This window comes from Delphinus delphis, chromosome X (genome assembly GCF_949987515.2).
Source record: "Delphinus delphis chromosome X, mDelDel1.2, whole genome shotgun sequence".
Taxonomy (NCBI): domain Eukaryota; kingdom Metazoa; phylum Chordata; class Mammalia; order Artiodactyla; family Delphinidae; genus Delphinus; species Delphinus delphis.
In genome coordinates this window covers 34,037,641-34,059,612 of record NC_082704.1, presented here as the reverse complement: position 1 = coordinate 34,059,612, position 21,972 = coordinate 34,037,641, and the positions used below count along the sequence as shown (strand labels likewise).

Below are 21,972 nucleotides of genomic sequence, written 5' to 3'. Positions count from 1 at the left end.
GTGACCTTTAAATAAAAAGCCTGCTTTTTGTCAAAAGTTAGAAAAGTGCATTCCTACCATTTTTTAAAAGGGAATGAGGAAGGGGGTGACTTTACAGACAAGGAAACTAAAGTAATAAAATAATTTTCTTAAAACCTAGAGATGTGATTTAGTTTGCTTTTCAAAGGCTCAGGGAAAAACACCTCTTGCAAATGTACCCAATATAAAAATGTTTGCCTGATAAGAAACTGAGAAAAATCTTATACACATTACAACTGTACATTGAGTACCTGACTCAATATAGTGTCACTCCGTCTACAAAAGAGATTTGTTCCTAAAAAGTTCCATATGGGTTGAACTTATGTAAATGAATTAATCTTCAAGTCATGAGGAGGACAGTAAAGAAACCCTATAGTGTGTCCTTCTGCAAAGGAAAATATCTATTTGTAAAGTGAATAATCACTCCCTAATATGTTTGCTTAATTTAGATTTATACATATAATATTGACTTAGAGGATGATGCAGTAATATAATAGAAGCATATATGGTTTAGAATAGAGTATTTTTCTTCCTAAAGAAAATCCTTTTGTGAAAAAGAAATCTAGAATGTAAAATTTTTAAAACTGGACTATCTTTCACTTTGCTGCCTACATTTAAGTTGGCAATGGCCATTTTAAAAGTTAGGGACCTCTTACGACTTCTAAATGGCTAGCAGTGATTGATTCCCTGGAAGTAAAACGAAACAAGCCATTTTTAAAACGGGAGTCACAGCGTCACACTGTGTCAGCATCCAGAGAAACCTTAGGAATTATCTAGTCCAACTTTTCCAGCTTCCTGGTGAGGAAACGGAGATCCAGAAAGGTCACCAAGCTGGGTAGTGGCCGTTAGGAAGAGAACCCGAGTCCCCTCGTTCCCACAATTCGGTACTCTCTTTTCATCAAATGCCAGGGATACACACACAGAGTCAAACTGTACAGGAAAGAGTAGACTGGAATGCAACTACTAGGGAAAGGGGTGGAAGAGTTTATGGATTTGGGGGAAGAAGCAGGAAAACGTTCCCACCACCAAACAACACACTGGGAGGGAAGCAGGAAGCGACTGGAGGAGGCCTGAGAATGGACTACAGCAGCCCATTTCGCTAAGAGTATCAATAGCCAATGGAAATTTTTATGCATTAAATCACCTTCTAGAAGTCACTTTACTTTGTTCGGCTTGCTTCCTCACTAGGCTTCTGATACATTGAATTGTTGATTCACAGCAAATTCTTTCTAGATGGCCAGGAAGCGTGAAGCATTCCTTTCCCAATGTTCCACAGCACTTGAAAAAACATTTAAAGTAGAGCATCAGGACAAAGACTAAATGATCATAATGATAGTGACATCGTATACAACAACCTCAAGGTCCCTGAGAAAATACTGTGAAAAACATTTTCTTGGATATATGAAGCCTATGTATTTTTTTAAAAAAGGCAGAAATCTTCAGTTAGAGGAGAAGCAAAACATAGTGTATATCACAGTTGGGAAAAAATAACCAAGGGCTGGGGGTTGACAGAACACGTACCACTAGAAGTCATTTCACTTGGTGACTTTGTGAGTCATGCTAACCATCTGTGTATGAATGGGAACACTGTTTTCAGTGGAACATTAAGAGGAGCTAGAAAAAGGTAAACCTTTAAGTGGGGAGAGAGGGTGAAAAGAACATGAACTTCTCAAATATATGTGAGATAATGATGGCAGCTGATTTATTCACCTCATCTGTTTACTCACGAAGGTTGCTACAAAAGCGCCCTATTATTAACTGCAACTGACCACGTCAGAAATCAGCTGTGATCATTCAAGAGGTGTGCTTTCAAAGTGAAGTGCAGCTCTCTGAGTACCAGCAGTCCAGCAAGCTTGGGTGCTTTAGGGACAGAGTGAGACTAGGGGCTTGAGGTCTAGCTTTATAGTCTGGGGACAGATTTTTGGCATCACATAAGGATCATGCTGGCCAGCCCCACCCAGCATGGGTTTATTCCATGTAAGTGTTGGGTGCTAAAAAGGAACCGTCTGCCTTAGGACCACAAGTGACAGCTGTATACACAGGTGAGATCTCAGTGATTTGGGGAGCTAGATATAGCAAAAAGTACCTTATGGTTTGGGAAAATGTCAGTAATCTACTGAAATATGATCTGAAGGTCTACGTCAGGATACAAAAAATATTTCTTCCTCATACCTTCAAAATGATCTTGTCTCTAAAGCAGAGATAAAAGATGCCTGACTACAATTTATAAAATATTTTGACATCTGTCAGCAAATTGCTACATCGGTTCCCCACAGGATCACTGGTAGCATACTTGCTATACAAGTTCTTCTACAAACAAAAAGCTTATTCATTTATATCTCCCTGAAAATGAGCAGCTAGTAGATGATACACCTAGAATCATCCCACGAGTCAAACTCCAGGGATTGTGATGTCATTGGTTTCATCTTCTTTCAGATCTTTAAAAGGAAACATGGCTCCCAAATAGTGTCACCATACGAGTTCTAGGCTCTGTACCATTTTAGAGGACTCCAACATGCTGCATGAGCTTTTCTTTCTTTCTAAAGCGCCATGTCTGTCAGCCATGCTGCCATTCAGAATTAAGAGAGTGCTGTCGATTGAAGAACACAGAACAATGGTGCTAAGTTTCTGTGTTCAAACACAAGGCAGATCACTTCGGATTTCTCCCTAGGGGAGCAATTTTCCTCATTTAACAATCATTTTAGTCTTGCAGGTAGATATTTCTACTTATCAGCAATGAATTTTTTTCCCCAGTTCAATCACTCCTCATTCTTCTCATGCCTACCAGGGCAATAAGTAGATCATGATGCGGGCAATGATAAGGGAGGGACCGCTGTTCCAGTTTGTCTTTACAGCCTTTTGTGGCTGGCTTTGTTGTTTTTAATGACTACCCAGGTTCCTTGAGAGGCTACCTACAGATACCCAGTTTAAATGTATAATTACTACTTTGAGGAAATATAACAGAAGGAAGCATTACTGATCATTCTGTCAATTCAACAGTGACTTGAAATTAATTGCATCCACTTGTGAAACCACTTATCAAACATTCTTCACATTATCAAATAGAAGCATTCTAGCCTCTAAGTCTGACGTAGATCCTATTTTCCTACTAACTGCCGTCATAAAATTAGAGACATGTTACCAGAAGACAGCTCCCAAACAGGCTGAGTTAAAAAGCTTGGATGGAGAGTAACTTCCAGCCCTGTGGCAGTTCACTTGTCATTTGAAAATTAGGTGTCTATTACCACTGGTCACGTCCCTCATCCTCATGACCACAGGGATGTCTTTCTTGTCGCTGAAGTTACCTAACTCTACCCTTGGGGACTTCTAGACTTTGCCCTCTCCCTGCATTGATCTGGGCATTTTTGTCCCTTTAATTAAGAATTCTACTGCAGTAACACGCTGCACCAGTGGGGGTCAACTCTCAAACTGTACTTCCACCAGAAAAGCCCTATGTTAGAGGCTTCTGCTCATATAAAACATACTCATTACCAATCCCTGACTTAAAAATTCTCTATTGAAATTCTGTAATCATCTCCTGTTTCCCCCTCTGGCATAAACATATATAGCACCTTGCATTTCCGGTTAAAGCGAGATACTTATGGTGAAAAGGATAGTTCATTCTTGGAAGAAAAGGTGTACCTATTGGACAGTGTGAAATTTCTCAAAGTGAAACGTATACCTTCATAATATAGACTGACTCCTCATAAAGGAAATCCACAATATAAATAATTAACTTATATACAAAGGTAAACCATAAACGAAGACTTCCCCATAGTCCTCTTTTTAATAGTGACTGTAAATTTAATATGATCTCAGTTACGTACACAAATATGCAGTTTTATTGATACAAAGACACAGAAAAAGAAGAGAAATAATTCCAAACTATTAACAGTGGTTATCTCAGAATGGTGTGACCGCAAATGGCTTGCATTTCTTTCTTTATATTTTTTGAATTTTTAAAGTTTTCTTCTTCTTAGAATTACTGTATTATTATGGACAGTAGGTTTAAATACATACATATATATGCATATGTTCCTTTTTATTGTGGTAAAATACACATAACATAAAATTTACCATTTTAACCCCTTTAAAGTGTACAATTCAGTGGCATTAAGTATATTCACAACGTTATACAACCATCACTACTATCCAGTTCCAGAACATTGTCATCACCCCCAGTGGAAACCCTGTACCCATTAAGCAGTCACTTCCCATTCACCCTGGCAACCACTAATCTGCCGTCTATCTTTATGGATTTGCCTACTCTGGATAGTTCATATAAATAGAATCATACAGTATGTGGCCTTTGTGTCTGGCTCTTTTCACTTAGCATAATGTTTTCAAGGCTCATTCCTGTTGGAGCATGTATCAGTACTTCATTTCTTTTTATGGCTGAATAATACTCAATTGCATGGCTATAATGCATTTTGTTTATCCAGTCATCTGTTGATAGACATTTGGGTTGTTTCCACCTTTTGGCTATTGTGAATAGTGCTGTTATGAACATTCATGTATAAGTTTTTGTTTCAACATCTGTTTTCATTTCTTTGGGGTATATACCTAGGAGTGGAATGTTATTGACATATGCTCTTTTTAAAATGTCTTTAATTCTACTTTGGCATTCTGTGTATAAAGTAGCAATGCTTTTTCAGAATTATTAAGGATAACCTTAATAATATCATTCTTACAATAATACCATTCCATTTTCAATCACTGATTATGGTACATTTTTTTTTAAAGGCCAAATCATGTTCTTTTCAAAAATGTAATTTTCATCCTTATTCTTTGGGAACAAATTTCTTTTATGCTAGACACTTTAAACTATGATGAACTAACTGAAAAGGACAGTCGTTTCCTCTTAGCATAGCCATTCTAGCAGTACCTAAATCACTTTCAAATGCTTATATAGTAAAAGTACAAAAATATATGCATTTTGTTGTTGTTTCCTTAAATGAAAAGCATCACAAAATAGACATCAATATTTAAACCTTAAGGGATGTATTAAATATACAATACCAAGTAGAAGCATACAGAATCTTCCAGAAATTCAAATGGTGATCAGAGAGGATAAATACACCCTCAAAGAGTACACAGTACCAATTCTTAGATGTTCTACCTCCCACCCTCCCAACAGAAAGATGATACGTCTCATGAACATAAAAGTCCAATAATATCAAGGTTCATTTTAGCTGTAGACAGTACTTGATGTGGGCTAGAGAAGATGATGGTGTGCTTACCCACACCTACTTAACAACTTGCCGCAGAACACATGCACACACGTTTATGCAATAAACATTCATGTACATGCCACACGTGCACACTTATGCACACACGAATGCACGCCCTCCCCCCAGAACCATACTTCCAATTCAGTGGCTGCAAGTAAGGGAAGAAGTGTTTTTGTAGCTCAATCATCCCTTAGGTCTCAGGCTTTTTCTGTTATTATCACTCCCATCCCCACCAATACACACACCGCACCCTGCGATTCAGAAAGCAGAAATAAAATTCTAGCTGGAGAAGAGGGAGTAGTCCCCTTAAAACGGTCAAAGAACCACCAAAACTGTAATATTTGTTAATAAGTAAGGGATATGATTTGGGATCATTTAAAAATAAAGTACTGGGAATATTTCTATAATATCGGTGGACTTCTCTTTAAGAAAAATTCAAATAGGAACAATAAAACTTATAGAAAACAATCAGTTAGGAAATTTTAATCCCATAAAAGGTTTTACACACTCCAACTTTCCCAGGATCAACACTATCAACAAATTTTATTTTTTCCTTTAGAAAAAAATCTTAAGATGCTTTCGTATTCTAATAATGCTCCCAAAAAACCCTACCACAAAATGCAGAAAGGAACTCTTTCATCCTACTCTCTGCAGAATTTTTTTAAATAGCTCTGGCATAACAACAATGTTTATATCACAGAGATTTTTTTCAATGAATATTACGAACTTTATAAATGTCTTCTTCTCTGTGTGGAAAAACTGAATCGCAATGGAGTAAGTTGTCCAAAGTCTCACAAGGAATGAGGGGAAAGCCAAAAATAAAATTAACTGTCAAGAAAGTGGTCTGTCCACAAAGCAAAATATCTCAGTTATCATGGGGGACAGTCATTCTAAAAAGGCAGTAGAATTAAACATGTTATATCATGATACAGTCATGTCATTTACGAGTATGTGTATGCACACGAATGCCCTGTATATCACTGAATTCCCATTGTTTAATTCTTACAGCACTTACTTCTTCGTGATTGTGTATACTCCTTTTCTCTGCTCTTAGACTCTAAGATGTTTATGGCAGGGACCAAATTTTAACACTTTTGTACATGTAGCACATGCCTTGAATACAGTAAGCAGTCGGGTAACATGGGTATGTTTGCGTGTAAAATTTCATAGACATACACTCAACTAACTCCCCCCAACCACCAAAACAAATCATGGTGAGAATCTTTGAACTTCCTTAACAACTCAACCCCACATACTAACGAAGAACAAAAATATGATCAATATAGGCTACTCAGATAATCCCAACGCACAGAGACACCCTAGATATATATACCCTTACGTGTTGGTGTGTGGAAATACACAGATTAAGGTAGCCAAGAATGAATTAGCATGGTTTACCTGTAGTTAACCAACACCCTGTTATTATCCATGAGCTGACGTCCCCAAGTGATGTATTATCCTAACCCTTTTGCTCCTTGTTTCTGTGATGTATCCCCTGACTACCTTAACTGCTTGGTGGCAGTCACACCAGAGTGCATTGGAATGGAATTAAGAGGAGAAATAAATTCCAATCAGTCCTGCCTACTACTTGTTAACAGCTTTTATGAGGTGCTGTAGTGAAGTAATAGGATAAAAATGAAGAGCAAATTCAGTTTGGGGGATTAAAACAACACAGGGTACTTTGCCTTTAAAAAAAAAAAAAAGAAAGAAAAACTCCTTTGCTTACAATCTCATTGATCAGCTGTGAGGTTTATCCAAGTTACTCTCCACCTCCATTACGATAGGAAATGGGCTGAAAGAGTTATTTTCTGGGCCTAATTTTTAAACAATTACTCAGGAGTTACTTTCATTTTTCTTTAAAAATTCTCTATAGCCTTACCTCCCAGTCCAAATAATCACAGACGTCTTCGAAGTTAGTGAGCAGAGACACTGAGCAGAACAGCCGCGGCAGCTCATCCCTTGTCATTGGGGGAAAACGGCTATCTTTAAGGGCGCTGTTGAAAACAAAGCAAATATTAAAGCAATCACTAGATATGAGAGTTCTTAGTTTCAAAGGCAGGCAATCATTTGAAAAAGGTATGAGATTAAAAAAAAATCTCAGGTGAGAAAGGTGCCCAAATCTTCAAATGTATTCACAGGCTCCAAAGATTTTAGAAGTCGTTATTTTTGTTCATTCAGTAGATTGTGTTTACTAGCCAATTCTGTGACCAATTCAGTTGTAAAAACTGAACGATCAATTATATTTCCTGTACAGTTATTTCCTTGTATGTTTCCCTGTTACTTGTAGAACCTGACAATGTTTTATTTTACTTTTGAGGAGAATAAAAACCAGAGTAGTGGAAACTTGTGGGAAGATTTCTGGGTCTAGCACTGTTGGAAAAAATATATACATATTTCATGTTGTTAAAAAAAAAAGGTTCATACTAGGTTGACCAGTTACCATAGAACAGCATCTAAAGAGTTCAAAAAAAGATAAAAATTTTACTTTCTTCAAGCAAAAGAAATCAAAGAAAATGAAAATAATCATGCAAATTACACACTAAAAATACAAGGATTTCAGTTCCCTATAAAGGATAATTCAAGATATGACTCAAAAATTGTGACACTTCAGGAAATAGCACTAATCTTAGGAAATAAAATTATGATTAGGAGACCATTAATCACATCAATGGATTTCTGAGTACATCAAGTCTGACTGGACCCTGTAATCAAGGGTAGTGTACCACAGTGCCTAACTGTAGAAAAACCCAACTGTAAAGGACAAAAACGTTGGAAGATCGTAATTCTTCCTGCAACAGTAGAACAGACAGAAAACACAAAGACATCCACAAACCACACACACACACACACACACAGGCACTGTGTGTTCCTTGTACTTTTAAAAGAAACCACTTCCTGGTCAAGAAAACAAACACACCTCTGATTACACACTATATTAATGGTACTGCTGGCATTTGCGCTGTCGCTCTTCAAATGTCCTATAAAGCAGAGCCAGGCATAGAAAATGTTTTCACAGATTAATCCTTAAGAGGTTAAAAACTTAGAGCCTACAAACTGCTTGGGTCATAACAAAGTTCCATGACCTTCGGAAATAATTCCTTTTTCAGTGAGTTCCTCATTGTTGGATTTTCTTTTTTCCATCCCTTCCTTCGCATTCAGAAACTCACTCACTCTACTGTACAAATACGCCCCTATGTTTGTAAGTATTTTCAATACATTTTGGTGTTCATTCTATCCTGCTATACAGAGGAAAATGCTTACAGAAAGACAGAGATGTTATATATAAAGCATACATGTTTCTCCCCATTCGAGGAGCCAAGATTAACCAAGAAAATCAGGAAATCTGTGATAATTCATACTCTGAGAACAGCACTTCACTACTTTATAATTTAACAACATAAATTTCCTATGGCTTGGCTTCTTTTATTTTCCAACTGGCAAATAAAGTTTAAAAAAATATTTTCAAGTTGTCATTCAAAGCCAAGATGAAGACATATATGGTGTGTGTGTAACGTCCCCCCAGCCCCAGACCTGCCACAGGAGAGAAGTTCTAAAACACAGACCAGAAGAATCCCATGCATAAAAACCCAAAGGCCAATCACACTTTCGGTTTTCCTTGTGAAAAGCAAAAAAGGGGAAAAGAGCCTTATACATTAGAATAACATAAAATATAATTTTTCGGGTTATAGATTTTTATTGTGGTAATATACATAACATAAAAATTACCGTTTTAACCATTTTTAAGTGTACATTTCTGTGGGATTAAATATATTCACATTGCTGTACAGCCACCATCACCAACCATCTCCAGAACGTTGTTTTATCTTGCCCAACTGAAACACGGTACCCATTACACACCAGCTCCCCATTCCTCCCTCCTTCCAGCCCTTGGCAAAAATGTTGTAATTTAAATACACTTTTATAATTTCAAATAATTATAGTAATATAGTCGCAAATGTTTTTCATATATAACAGCTTTATTGACATATAATTCACATACCATAAAAGTCACCCTTTTAATGTACACAATTCAATGGTTTTTAGTATATTCAGAATTGTACAATCATTACCCCATCCAATTTTAAAACATTTCATCACACCAAAAAGAAACCCTATATCCATTAGGAGTCAGTCCCTATTCTCCCCTCCCCCCAGCTCCTGGCAAGCACTAATCTCCTTTCTGTCTCTACGGATTTGCCTGTTCTGGACATTTTATGTAAGTGGAGTCATACAATATGTGGCCATTTGTGTCTGGCTTCTTTCACTTAGCATAATGTTTCTGAGATTTTATCCATGTTGTAGCATGTATCAGTACTTCATCCTTTTTTAATATATTTTCTTCTGTTTGATAAATTTGACATGTTACATTTTGTAAAAGTACATCATCTTTTTAATTACCCAATAATATTCAATTCTATGGATATATCACATTTTGTTATCCATTTATCTGTTGAAGGACATTTGAGTTATTTCCACTTTGGGGCTACTATGAATAATGCTGCTATGATCATTCATGTATGAGTTTTTGTGTGGACAATAATGTTTTCATTTCTCTTGGGTAGATACCTAGGAGTGGAATTGCTGGGTCATGTGGTAATTCTATGTTTAACTTTTTGAGGAACCATCAAACAGTTTCCCATAGTAGCCGTACCATTCTACATTCCCACCAGCAATGTACGAGGGTTCCAATTTCCCTACATCCTTGCCAACACCTGTTACTGTCTGGTTTTTTCATTATAGTGCTAGGCCTCCTTTAATGAAAAGGTTTTTGTATCTAGCTCTAGCTTTTACATTAAAAAAATACACATGTTGAAGTTGCCATGCAGTTAATTTCTCAACACTTTGAGGCAAGTTATTATTTTGTTTATTTCCTAGCAAATCAGTGAAAGGTATATTTTAGCTCAGTGCAATTCAAACTATTATTTCAAATCAATGAAATTTTCAAGTACCTAAAACGTAACTGAGGATCAGGCTAGCAAGCTTTCCTCGTGATATGGAGCTGGGTGCTCAATCATTTGGGGCTTTTAAAAAAAGAATGTTTAGAACAAAGAGTGAGTGGGAGAGGGCTAGTATGGCTAATAACATAAATAACAATCATGCCTCGCCATACCAACACTCAAGTGTTTTAACTTCAGAACTCTGAAATAGTGAAGGTACATTAATCGTGACGGAAACAGTCTGATTTTACAGAAACACTCATTCAAACAAGACTTTTAATTCTTGCGTTTTTCATCAACTCTAAGTAACTTTTCATTGAATTCAGGAACACGGACAAATTCTAAAAGGCAGGAACCCCTCAATATCTCTAAATGCAAATTCCTAGGGAAAAGAACTAGCAATGAAAGCCTAGCAAGGATTTAAGGGATTATAAGAAAAAGATGAAAAATGTGGCTGGAGACTGACCTCAGAGCTGCTAGGCTGGTGTGGATGGCTGATAAACAAGAGGATTCAGCTTCCCTCAGCCCCGTTCTCTTTAGTATATAGAATATGTGATGTGGAAGCTTAGCCTTTAGAGAGGCTATGCTGTCTGGAGTCGGGCAGTGACTTGCTCAAGGTGACCCAGCTAGTTAGTGACACAGGTAGGGGTACAACCCAGATTCTCTGACTCAAGTCCACAATTCTTTCTAGTATGTGTACCTGAGTTGCCACCTTTGACTGGATTATGGGTTTCTTTTTTAATTTTAAAATGAAATGCTTGCTTTACTAGGCAATTCTGATCTCATACCTGCAGTGCCTCTGCCTAAAGAAGATAAATAATAATTTAATAGCATTCATCAGTAGCCGAAGGGTAGACAGAGCTAGACTTCCTGTCTACTGGAAATCTGCAGGAGCAAAAAGGACTTTAAAATATTAATATTGTCCATGGAAAGCATTTTATACCAAAGTAGTGTCTGCCAATTTAAATTCTAGGCAGTCTGAGGAACTGACAAAGAAAGAGATCTTGTAATAAACTCGTATGAAGTTATCTTTGCTACAGTAGGAAGCCATTTCCTAGTGTTTAAATATCGCTAGGAAAAAAAGAACACTTATGTACAAAAACCTGCGGGCTGCTCCATCACCGTATGATGGATGGCTAAGGTTTAAACAACAGTTTAATTCAATACCAAATTCAAATATATTCAAATTCAAATTGGCATCCTCCCAAGAATATATTTCACCTAATTGAGAAGCAGCATTAACATCTGTCAAAGTTAATATCTAATGTTAAATAGCACTTTAATGAAAATGAACATTAAAAAAAGGAATTAGCTATCAAAGAATCAAAGGGTTTGTGACAGTACCTGGAAACTATGAGGGGAAAAAAAACAGCTGAAAAGAGACAAAGCCTTAGATATTGTAAGGCTCATCACAAACAATAGAGCATGCAACAGAAATTATTTAAGAATCTAGCCAGCTAGCCATTCACTCACTCATCCATTCATTCCTTTGCTTTCTAAAACACTGATGACCTTAATTGGTTAAACAGTGGAAAGTTACCAAACTGCCGAAGGGCTTCATAATTACAGGCAATCATTTTTCAGGACAAGGAAGTAATTAAAACCAAAATTAAAAATCCCTGTTTGGATAGGTGAAGAAAAGCAAATCAAGCATACATTAGTCTAAAATTAAGACAAAAAAAAAAAACCCAAAACAGCTTTTTCACGAGGGGTTTCAATCATCTGGAAATTCTGCCATTCCTCATGTGACATGTCTGAATTCCAGGAACTTAGAATACTAGAATCCTAAACCCAAATCTGAAAAGTTTTCTATATCCTCTCTTTCACATTAAGTAGCAATGTTAGCTTCTCACTGTTAAAAAAATAACAGACACAAAACAGAATGCAAAAGAGTTAAGTGACTGTTCATCAAACCTAAGGGTAGAGAGGAGCAACAAAGGACATGGTCATGGTTAAGGAGGGAGGAAGGGAACCTTATTTTGGTGAGAGCTGTGACCCAAAAAAGGGAAATTTTCAATTGTAAGCCATATGTAAAGTGTTACTTAATTGGGAGATGTTTTTCCCCTTTAGAGTAATGAGTACAACCTACCTGCTGCTTGATGAACATTAAAATTTATTCATTGGAATATATATTTTTAAACATGATATGATGGGTAATTAATAGGGAATAGAGGAAAGAACTAAGGCATGGAACAAAAGGAAGAGAAAGTAGGAAGGTGGGAAAGAAAAAGAAAAAGGAAATATATGCAAGGAAAGATGGATAGGGAGAGAAAACAAGAAGCAGGAAAATGAAGTGGGAAGCAAAGAAACAAACAAATAGAGACACACAAAGGGGCAGAGAGAGAACACAAGGAAGGAAGAGTGGAAGGGTAAGAGGGAGAGGGAAATCCAGTGGGATGGGTGCTGGAGGTTTTCATATGTTATTTGGCTCCTATCCTGCAGGATTCCCTTAGGCTTTAGAGTTTTATCACCTGTTGCCCTCCGATTGGCTTAAAGTTCTCGAATTGCTCTAATCTCGAATTCTTAAAAGCCTCTACTCTCTGAGATGGCTACAGCTGCCCACCAGGAGGGAAAAATACTCTGTGGGCTGCATGCTCTGATGACCAGAGCAATAGTGTCAAGAATCTGCCTCCCAGCCACAAGTTCCTCACCTTTAAATTAGGAGACGAGGTTGTGAATTTGATTTAGTCGAGTGGAACTACAACTGGAAAATACAAGATACATGAAGGAAACATACGGCTAAATGTTTGGTGTATATGGCGGGTATTCCTCATCTCCCTCCGTGTAACATCCACATAATGCTTTCCCTGCAGAGTTTCTGGATTTACTTGATACGCTTTTTAGAAACGAACTGCTAGAAACTGGTTTTTGTTTTAATTATTTTTCTGACGAAATCTTTTAAAATATATTCTACCAGAGTGTAATGGACATAATGACTCAGGTTCATCTTTAAGACTCAATGTGACTTGGGTCATTCATTACTATATGGTATTGAAACAGTGCTCTCAATATAGTCTTGGCAATAAAAAAAAAAAATCTGTGGGTATGGAAAACAGATTAACAGTATGACCACCAGCAAGTTCCATCTTGGGAAATCTGAAAGCGTGAGATAATCTCTACTTTTAAGAGAATGTAACACAAAAATAACCTGTCATAGACTTTCAGCGTTTCTAAGGATCTTGTCTCTGTGTTCTCTAAGATAGGATACTATAAAACTGAACTACCTCTCGAATTGGATTAAATGTAAATTTTATTGCCTTTCTCGTAGAATCTAGAGAAACTTCCACAACACTGAACAAGTATTATTTCCCCAGGGTCATCAAAAGCACTTCTCCAAGGTATAATAACTGTGACTTACTGCCAATACATGTAGCTCCTAAAAATGAAAACCTGAAGTCATCATTAATACATGAGCCTTATTTCACAGTCCTATAGAACACAGCAGAGGAGAATGGCTAAGAGCTTGGATTCTAGAGTCAGACATAACTACATTTGGATCCTGGCACCACTGCACACTAACTGTGTGACATCTGGGCAAGTCTCTTAACCTGTGCCAGCCTCCATGTCCTCACCTATAAAATGGCGATAATACTAGTACCTTCCTCACAGAGCTACTGTGGCAAGTGGACAAAATAATAATACCTGCAGAAGTGCCTTACATACACCAGGTGCTCAATAAGTAGTGGCTGTCAAAGAACTTTGGTCATCGGCATATTTGTTAAGTTTATGCCCACAGGGCTGCCTCCATATCATGGTTCTGGTGAAAGGAACGGAGCCCCAGGACTAAGATTGACCCTTCAACCTTATGATGAGAAGGTCTAAGCAAGTTATCTGCTCTAGGAATTTACTGTGACCATCTAAAGGGGATAATGGCTACCCTTTCAGGTTCTGGTGTTTCTGAGAAGCCTTCATCTCATTTTCTTTCATTTTCAAAATATTTATTAAGGCTATATGCCTTTTATTAAGTGAAGAGCCACAGAGGATATAAGAACAGATTACAAAATAATATATGAATATATGTAAAAGACATCGACAGGAAGGCTGAGAGGAATGGTCAGACAAGGTTAGCGTCTTTCCTGGAAGGATCTGTTGTACACTCTCTGCTACTGGTTTACTTGTTACCAAGTGACCCAGAATTGCAGGTAAAGTTACAGAAATTAAATGTATACACATTTTTTTTCTAGTAAGAAATCTACTACATCAAGCGAGGTACTTCATCAAGAATTTCCATTATCCTGCAGCCATGCATTCGCATGTTGCTTTGTAATGTAACTCTTAGATTTCCTGAGCTAGGTTTAAAAAAATCTCCAGGGCACGGATTGGCTTTTTACTTCCATACAAAAAAAAAATGTTTACCAAGAGATGTGGTTCCCTGAACGGTACTCAATTTGTCTTCAATGGATTTAGGTATGTTATTCTCTATCCTACTGGTTATGCTCCAGCAAAATCCTTAGGAAAAACAAAACGAAAATACTCTGTAAGCAGCAGACAGAGAATGAGAGCTGAGAAGCTCCATGCTTTCCTCATCTAACCCAAAGGTCTCCAAACTGTTGACTGAGCATTCTTATCAGTAGAAGTCTGAGCACACATCCTCAATATGTATATTTACTTATAAATGTACTACTGTCATGTATAGCTAATATATCCAAAGCATAGTATAGACTTAGAATAAGCATTGTTGTTAAAAAAAAAAACCAGTGGGTATAAATACATATTTCAAATAATGTTCTTGACAATTTCCTTCTTATTTGGGGGCTGACATCTTGTCAGGTCTGATTAGATTATCTTCATTTTTACTTGATGACTTGGCCGACCAAGTTACAAAGTGACTTGCAGGAGAAGTGGCAGCTAGCTCCCCCTTTTTCTTGTCCTTGCCTTGTGCTTGTAGTATGACTATTATCACCACTCCATTGTTCCTTTGCAGGAATCTTCTTAAGCCCCTTGTCCATCCTGAGTGGCTTTATCTAGCTTTAGCTAACCTATGCACAATGGTCAAATGGTTTAAGAAGATTCCTGCAAAGAAACCACAAGTTGAAAATAATACTACTTCAGTACTTTCTTATATTTTAGATAAAAAGATCATAAATAGAATTGCTAATCTTTTCTTCCTGCCCCACAATGGATCATCTGGGTGCACCCCTCTTAGGAGACTGCTTATCTAAAGCTCTTAATCAAGTTCCAAGAAACTGGTCCTCCTAATATACTTAGACATGACACTATGAGCAAAAAGAGCTTTCAATACAAAAGAGCCGATATCTATGGAGCGCCTGCCGTGAGCCAGGTGTTAGACATGTATTACCTTGTTGAGTCCTCAAAACCACCCCATTTTGTAGATGAGGAAACCGAGGTTCAGTGAGTTCAGCGAGATTAAGCAACTTGCCCAAGGTCACAAAAACAGGTAAGAGTTGACATTTGAACTCTGGGCTGCCTGCCTCTATGGCCCATTCTCTTTTCACAGCAGCGCCTCTAGAATGTTAGCAAATCAACTTCAGTATATGCACATTCAGTCAGTTTTAAGGAATTTTCCCCCCAATTAATGCTGCTTCTCCTGGGGTTTAACTGGATGCTTTAGGTTATAAGTGTGGGCAAGTTCTGCAACGGAGATAAATGGTACTTTTTTAGTGAAAGTCTTGGCTTGTTTTTGTTCTCTTCTTTCTCCATTTTGATCTTGGTGACTCAGAGCTGCTGTCATTGAAAAACATCTGTTTTATCTAAATTTAATAAGCCCTATTAGTGGGACACTAAGCCTTCCCTTATTCTGAAGCCTTTCCACAATTTGAAATTTAATCTACTGGAAGTCATAACAGCGTTACCAAAGTACTAGTTTCGGACGTATCTAGGCTGGCGGGCCTGTTTCTGATTTTTAACTTTGCTTTTCCAACGTGAATGAATAAGCCCTCTCATACTCACCACAAGAGTCATGCAATTTTTTTTTCCTTCCCTCTTTCCATGGTAATCAAATCTATAAATTAAACTCTGTAAACTGCAAAACATATGGTGTCACTCTAACTTGTGTGCCGTGTGAAGGTGGCTTGGTCTTACCCACGGGTTTACTGTCGTTTCTTAAACTCGTGTCAGTCCTAGATGGTGCAGGCCTGCTGAGAGCTAGCATGCTGGTTCTTACTGTGGGGCCTGTCTCTGATTTTCTCAGATGTCTCTGACAGGGGACTAAAGGTAACAAAGGAAAAGGGTTAAGTCAGTCTTGAAGATGAGGTCCAAAATCAACTTATCAACTCGGTCCTGCTGAGGAAGGGGGAGCGAAGGACTCCAGTCCTCTCCACTGCCTCAACCGAGATGTTTTTCATCTTTATTTTCCTTCTCTTCTTCCCCTCCCCCACCTTCTGGATGTTTTCCTCCTTTTCTTCCTCTTCTTCCTCTACCAAGGAAAGGAAGAAAGAATTGTAAAATGTCACAAGAAGGAGATGAAAGAGAAGAACAGGGGTGCAGGGAGGGATGGGAACATTAAGTAAGGCAGCTGCCATTGGGTCAAGATGACCCATTCCACTCCGTACTGGTTTTAATGTTCTATTTCAGCCTTCGGGGAGTAGATGAGTGATGGTGACAGAGGAAGGTACACAAGCCACTGCCTGTTTCTTTCTGGGGTTTATAGGATACCCTTGAAGAGCAGAAGGATGGGGGTTGGGATGAAAAGTCAAGGGCCTCACCCCCAGAAGCCTAGCTGCTTAACCACACAAGGTTACAGAATCAGTTTCTTTGATCTGTGTAATTTCCAACGACATATATCTCTACAATGAAGCATAACTACACGCCTGTTTTTAAGGCCTCTGTAACTTTCCTTACATTCGTTTAAATGGAACTACCTTAATTTTTATCACTATGTGGTATCTTTGGGGGAAAGCTTCCTTTAAATCATTCATATCACCTTTGTTTTATATGATTCTTCATAGAATTTCTAAAGGGTCTTCACATCTTCTATCCTAGCTGACGCTCAAAACAGCCTCATGAAGTTGACAAGCTAATGCTACATTATATTAGAAACCATAATAGGTGTTCCTCCAAGAACAAGACCCCTATAGTCATAGAGTCACGAAATGTCAGAGCTACAAGCACTTAGAGACCATCTAGTCCACACCCTTCACTTGACATCTGGGGGAACTGGAGCAGAAAGTGATGTGCCCAAAGTCACACAGCTACTGAGTAGTGGAGTCGGGACTCATCTGCTGCATCTCCCGACTTCCCTTGTCCCCCTGCCCCATCCACTCATCTTTCACATGTTTGTTGACCAACTCTGTCCTAATCCAATAATACTCTACCAGGGATGTATGGAGTAGGAAGAAGAAAATGATGCCAAAGGCACCAGGGAACAGCTAGAACAATAAAGCAGTGAGCTTCCCAACACTGCCAGGCCCCTGGGACTTGCCAGCATGCTGAAGTCACGCAGAATCTACAAACTGAGCAGATAAGGGTGAGGGAGCAGCAGAGCGCAAATGCTGTGCTGTGAGGGCAGCGAACACAGTCATCACTACTGCCCTCCTCTGCGTTTCTAATCCATTCCCTCCTCACCTCTCTTTATAGTAGGTGTTGCTCTCTCCTTGTTGTGCTTTCCCCTTGTTCTTTTCGCCCTTGCAGTCCGGGCCATCCATTCTGGCCTGTCATTTCTCCCTAGCTGCTGAGCTACATAGAAGAATCGCACAACAGAAAAGTTATACATTTTTAAAATAAGGTATTTAATTCCCTTTTGTCAAGCTCTCGCAACTAGAGAATCTGACCTTGTTGTAAATGCCACACTGTGTTCTGATTGTGTGTATATAAGTATGTCAGACTATAAGCTCGTCAGGGCAAGGTAACCTCAATGCCCATTTTCCAGTAAATAGCACACCACCATGCATGGACCTGGCACAGGAGAAATATGTCGCTCTTCATGTACTGCTAAAGCCCTCGGACTTTAATCCAACCTACCTTCCTGTCTCTTAACTTGGAACAGATTTTTACTTTATTCCTTTCAACAAATGTTTAAAGTGAGCCTGGTCGAAGAGAAAAGGATATTTTAATGCTTCATCTCGTTTGGTTTATATCTTGATAAATCTAACTTTCAAAGGCAAAGAAAAATTTCACATGTATAGTTTCCCATTCTATTACCATTAAAAATTACTTAATTCCCCCATTGAAGAGGTCCTACTTTGATTTTGTTTCCATGAGACAAGCACATGGGGTAATGAAATATGTTGGAAAAGCTTCGCAATATGCTGCTGAAATAACAACAATTGCTGATTCTGTACTGCAGTACATATTAGGAAAACCACAATAGATACTAAAAGGAAACTGCATCATTTGGGGATGGAAAAAATGCAATGGATAAAAGCCATGCGATTTAAATTACAGTCATGTGACAATAGCTCTGTCCCCCACAGCAGCAAAACTTGTAGTGAATAAGTGGCAGTCCTAATGATTACTGATGGAAGAGAATATCTATGACCGTGAACTAATTAATGCAGCAAATATTTATTGAGTGCTCGCTATATGCCAAGTACAAGTCTACACATAGGGGCATAGTCTGTTCAACTGCAGTCCTGTGGAACACCTTCCCTCATAGAAGTTTCGCTATGGTGGTAACTGGCGTTTTGAGTCTTTAGTTAGATTACTGTGCATTCACAGTGCAGCACAGTTTGGTGACATTTTTCAATCTAGAACTCACAGACTGCTATAAATAGATAATAATCTACTTCCATGATAGAGTTACAGAGTTGCTTTGATCTCACAGGCCTTCCCTCCCCGCCCCACACCCCACCCCACCCCACCCCCCGCGGAAAACACAGATGCTTTGCAACCTGGAAGAGCTCAGTGGCCTCTTATGTTTGTGCAGTGATTATTACTACTATTTTGCTGTAGCTTGGAACATACAGGGACCCATATTACTCATCTATTTTTTTATGCCTTTTTACACCTTCTTATAAAGGAAAATCTTATGAACTGGATGAATCACAAGTCAGCAAGGGCAGGCATAGAAAAAAGAAGCACAAGATAACAGCCTCTCTAAATGAACATGGGTCTAAAAGAAATCAGATGTCAGTTCACAAATTTAAAAAAAAATCCTTAAAAATATCCTCTGCCTACTCTTCTGGTTCTCTGTGGGATTTCAGGTGAGTAAGCGTCTAAGGGGGAAAGGGGACTTGTTGGAAATCAACCCTCAGAGGCAATGAGAATGATCTAGAGGGAGAAGAGCTGACTCTGGAGAAGATGGGTAGACCTGTGATGCCCCCCTGGTGGGGCTGGCAGAATGCTCATCAACTGAGACGTTCTGACAACCCACGGGGCTTATGGGGGTTAAAGAAGTAGTACGCACCAGCACAGATTCCCTCAATCACATTAGACGTTAACATTCCCAGGTCTGGTTTGCCTTTTACAAGAAATAATGGTTTAGAATGCTGCTCAGAGCCTGCTCCACACATCTGAGAGGCCAGGTTGTAGCACCTCATTTTCCTTTGCTCTCCCTCCCCCATGTAACTAAAAGCCACTTCTTAGACTTTGGTAAACAAAGTGAAGGAAACTGAGAGAATATTTTCTGTGGACTTAACTTTCCTGGAAATAATTATCAGTGATGGAAAACAAACTCTTCGTAGCAGAATAAAACGTCATTAATTTGAACTCCACTAATTCAAAATCTGTGTTAATTCAAACAGACCTAGGCCGACAGGAAAAGAAGGGTCTGCTCCGCTAAGCAAATCAACTTTGTAATTAAGGTTGGAAGAGAAGTACAGGACTTGCTGAAAGAGAAACTATTTTCAGAACTTTAGAATTAACCATCTACGTGCACTGTAACATCATAATTACACGTGTGTGTGTACGTGTGTGTGTGTGTTGTGTGTGTATGAAAAAGCAGATCTCTGGAAGACTTCTATTTAAAAACACTCAGCCCATTTGGAGTTACCTGTGTCACTAAACCAAGCAGAACTATTTTTAAAAGAAATATTGCCTTCATTCTTTATTGATCATTCTGGACTTCCTGCAATTATTTTGAATTCGGGAGCTGAGCTCTGACTTCTACTTTGGTGTTGCTAGGCTACTCGCCTACAGTTGTGGTCACACTCAAAGACCTCTGAGTACAAGTCTTACAGGAGATCACTAGTAACTGAATCAGAAATATGGCCCAAGCCTCCTGACTGAGTTCAATCACTTCCTTACTGTCTGACCTAAAGAAGTCACAAACGTTTAATACCTTGGGTTATATCTAGCTATAAAACAGGGGGGAGAGAGAACAACAACAACAAAAAGAAGGCTTATATCCCTTAGATTAGAGGCCTACACACCAGAACAAACAAAATCAAAGGGAAAGCAACAAAGTCCTTGGGAAACCTAAATATTCAGTCATTATGAAACAAATATCAAATGAAAGTCCAACAAAGGAGCATCACTCTCCAAAGGAAGTACTCCTGAGGCTGTTACTCCTCACACCTCCATACTGGCTCTGACTTCACTAGCACAGGGCAGACTTCCAGCTCCCTCTGTGAACATGGCTCGCTGCCTGAGAGGCCTGGTTACCTTGTCACAAGTTTAGGTATGACCACTCTAATAATATTGTAAGCTCCTGGATTCCTACCAGTTTCCCTTAAGCACAAGACACACAGGACTAGCACATCATGGGTGGCTGCACTACGAATTTCGCTTGAGTTGAGGTGATAAGACTCCCTCTTTTCATATACAGAACTGTAAATCAGAGCAGTAGGATTTTTTTTAAAAAAAGCTTCCCAAATTTCTAGTTTCTATAGAAACTCTGAAAATACCAGAACCACGAAATGTGTTTGCTTAAGAAAATTTGGGACACTAAAATTGATAGGTGTCCCACAAGAATACTGAATAAAATAATCATAGGTCAATGTTCCAACAAAAGTGAAATGCTAGCCAGTAAATTTTATAGGGAAAAAAGTTCTTTGAAATGGTTTTGGGCAAGAAAGTCTATACTCTCTTTTTTAAAACAAATTTTATTTTATGTTAGAGTATAGTTGATTTACAATGTTGTGTTAGTTTCAGGTGTACAGCAAAGTGATTCAGTTATACATATACATATATCCATTCTTTCTCAGATTCTTTTCCCATATAGATTATTACAGAATACTGAGTTCCCTGTGCTATACAGTAGGTCCTTGTTGATTATCTATTTTTTACATAGTAGTCTGTATATGTTAATCCCAAACTCCTAATTTATATACTCTCTTTTAAAACACAGGTCTCTTAATGCAAATCAAAACTACAATGAGGTTTCACCTCACTCTGGTCAGAATGGCCATCTACAAATAACAAATGCTGGAGAGGGTGTGGAGAAAAGGGAATCCTCCTACACTGCTGGTGGGAATGTAAATTGGTGCAGTTACTATGGAAAATAGTATTGAGGTTCCTCTAAAAACTAAAAATAGAGTTGCCATATGATCCTGCAATCCCACTCCTGGGTATATATCCAGAGAAAACTGTAATTTGAAAAGATACATGCACCCCAATGTTCACAGCAGCACTATTTACAATAGCCAAGACATGGAAGCAACCTAAATGTCCATCGACAGAGGAATGGATAAAGAAGATGTGGTATATATATACAAGGGAATACTACTCAGCCATAAAAAAGAATGAAATAATGCCATTTGCAGCAACATGGATGGCCCTAGAGATTATCATACTAAGTGAAGTAAGTCAGACAGAGGAAGATAAATATCATATATCACTTATATGTGGAATCTAAAAAAATGATACAAATGAACTTATTTACAAAACAGAAACAGACTCACAGACATAGAAAACAAACTTGTGGTTACCAAAGGGGAAAGGGGATGGGG

General features: G+C 38.3%; 1 protein-coding gene across 2 annotated transcripts in view; it reads right to left on the bottom strand.

The window, feature by feature from the left end:
• Positions 1 to 21,972, bottom strand: part of AMMECR1 (AMMECR nuclear protein 1) — a 99,369-nt gene that overhangs the window by 10,521 nt on the left and 66,876 nt on the right. For both annotated transcript variants that reach the window (XM_060002961.1, XM_060002962.1), the window contains one exon: positions 7,129 to 7,243. In XM_060002961.1, the coding sequence (XP_059858944.1) occupies positions 7,129 to 7,243 (115 nt within the window). The remainder of the gene's footprint in view (positions 1 to 7,128; positions 7,244 to 21,972) is intronic.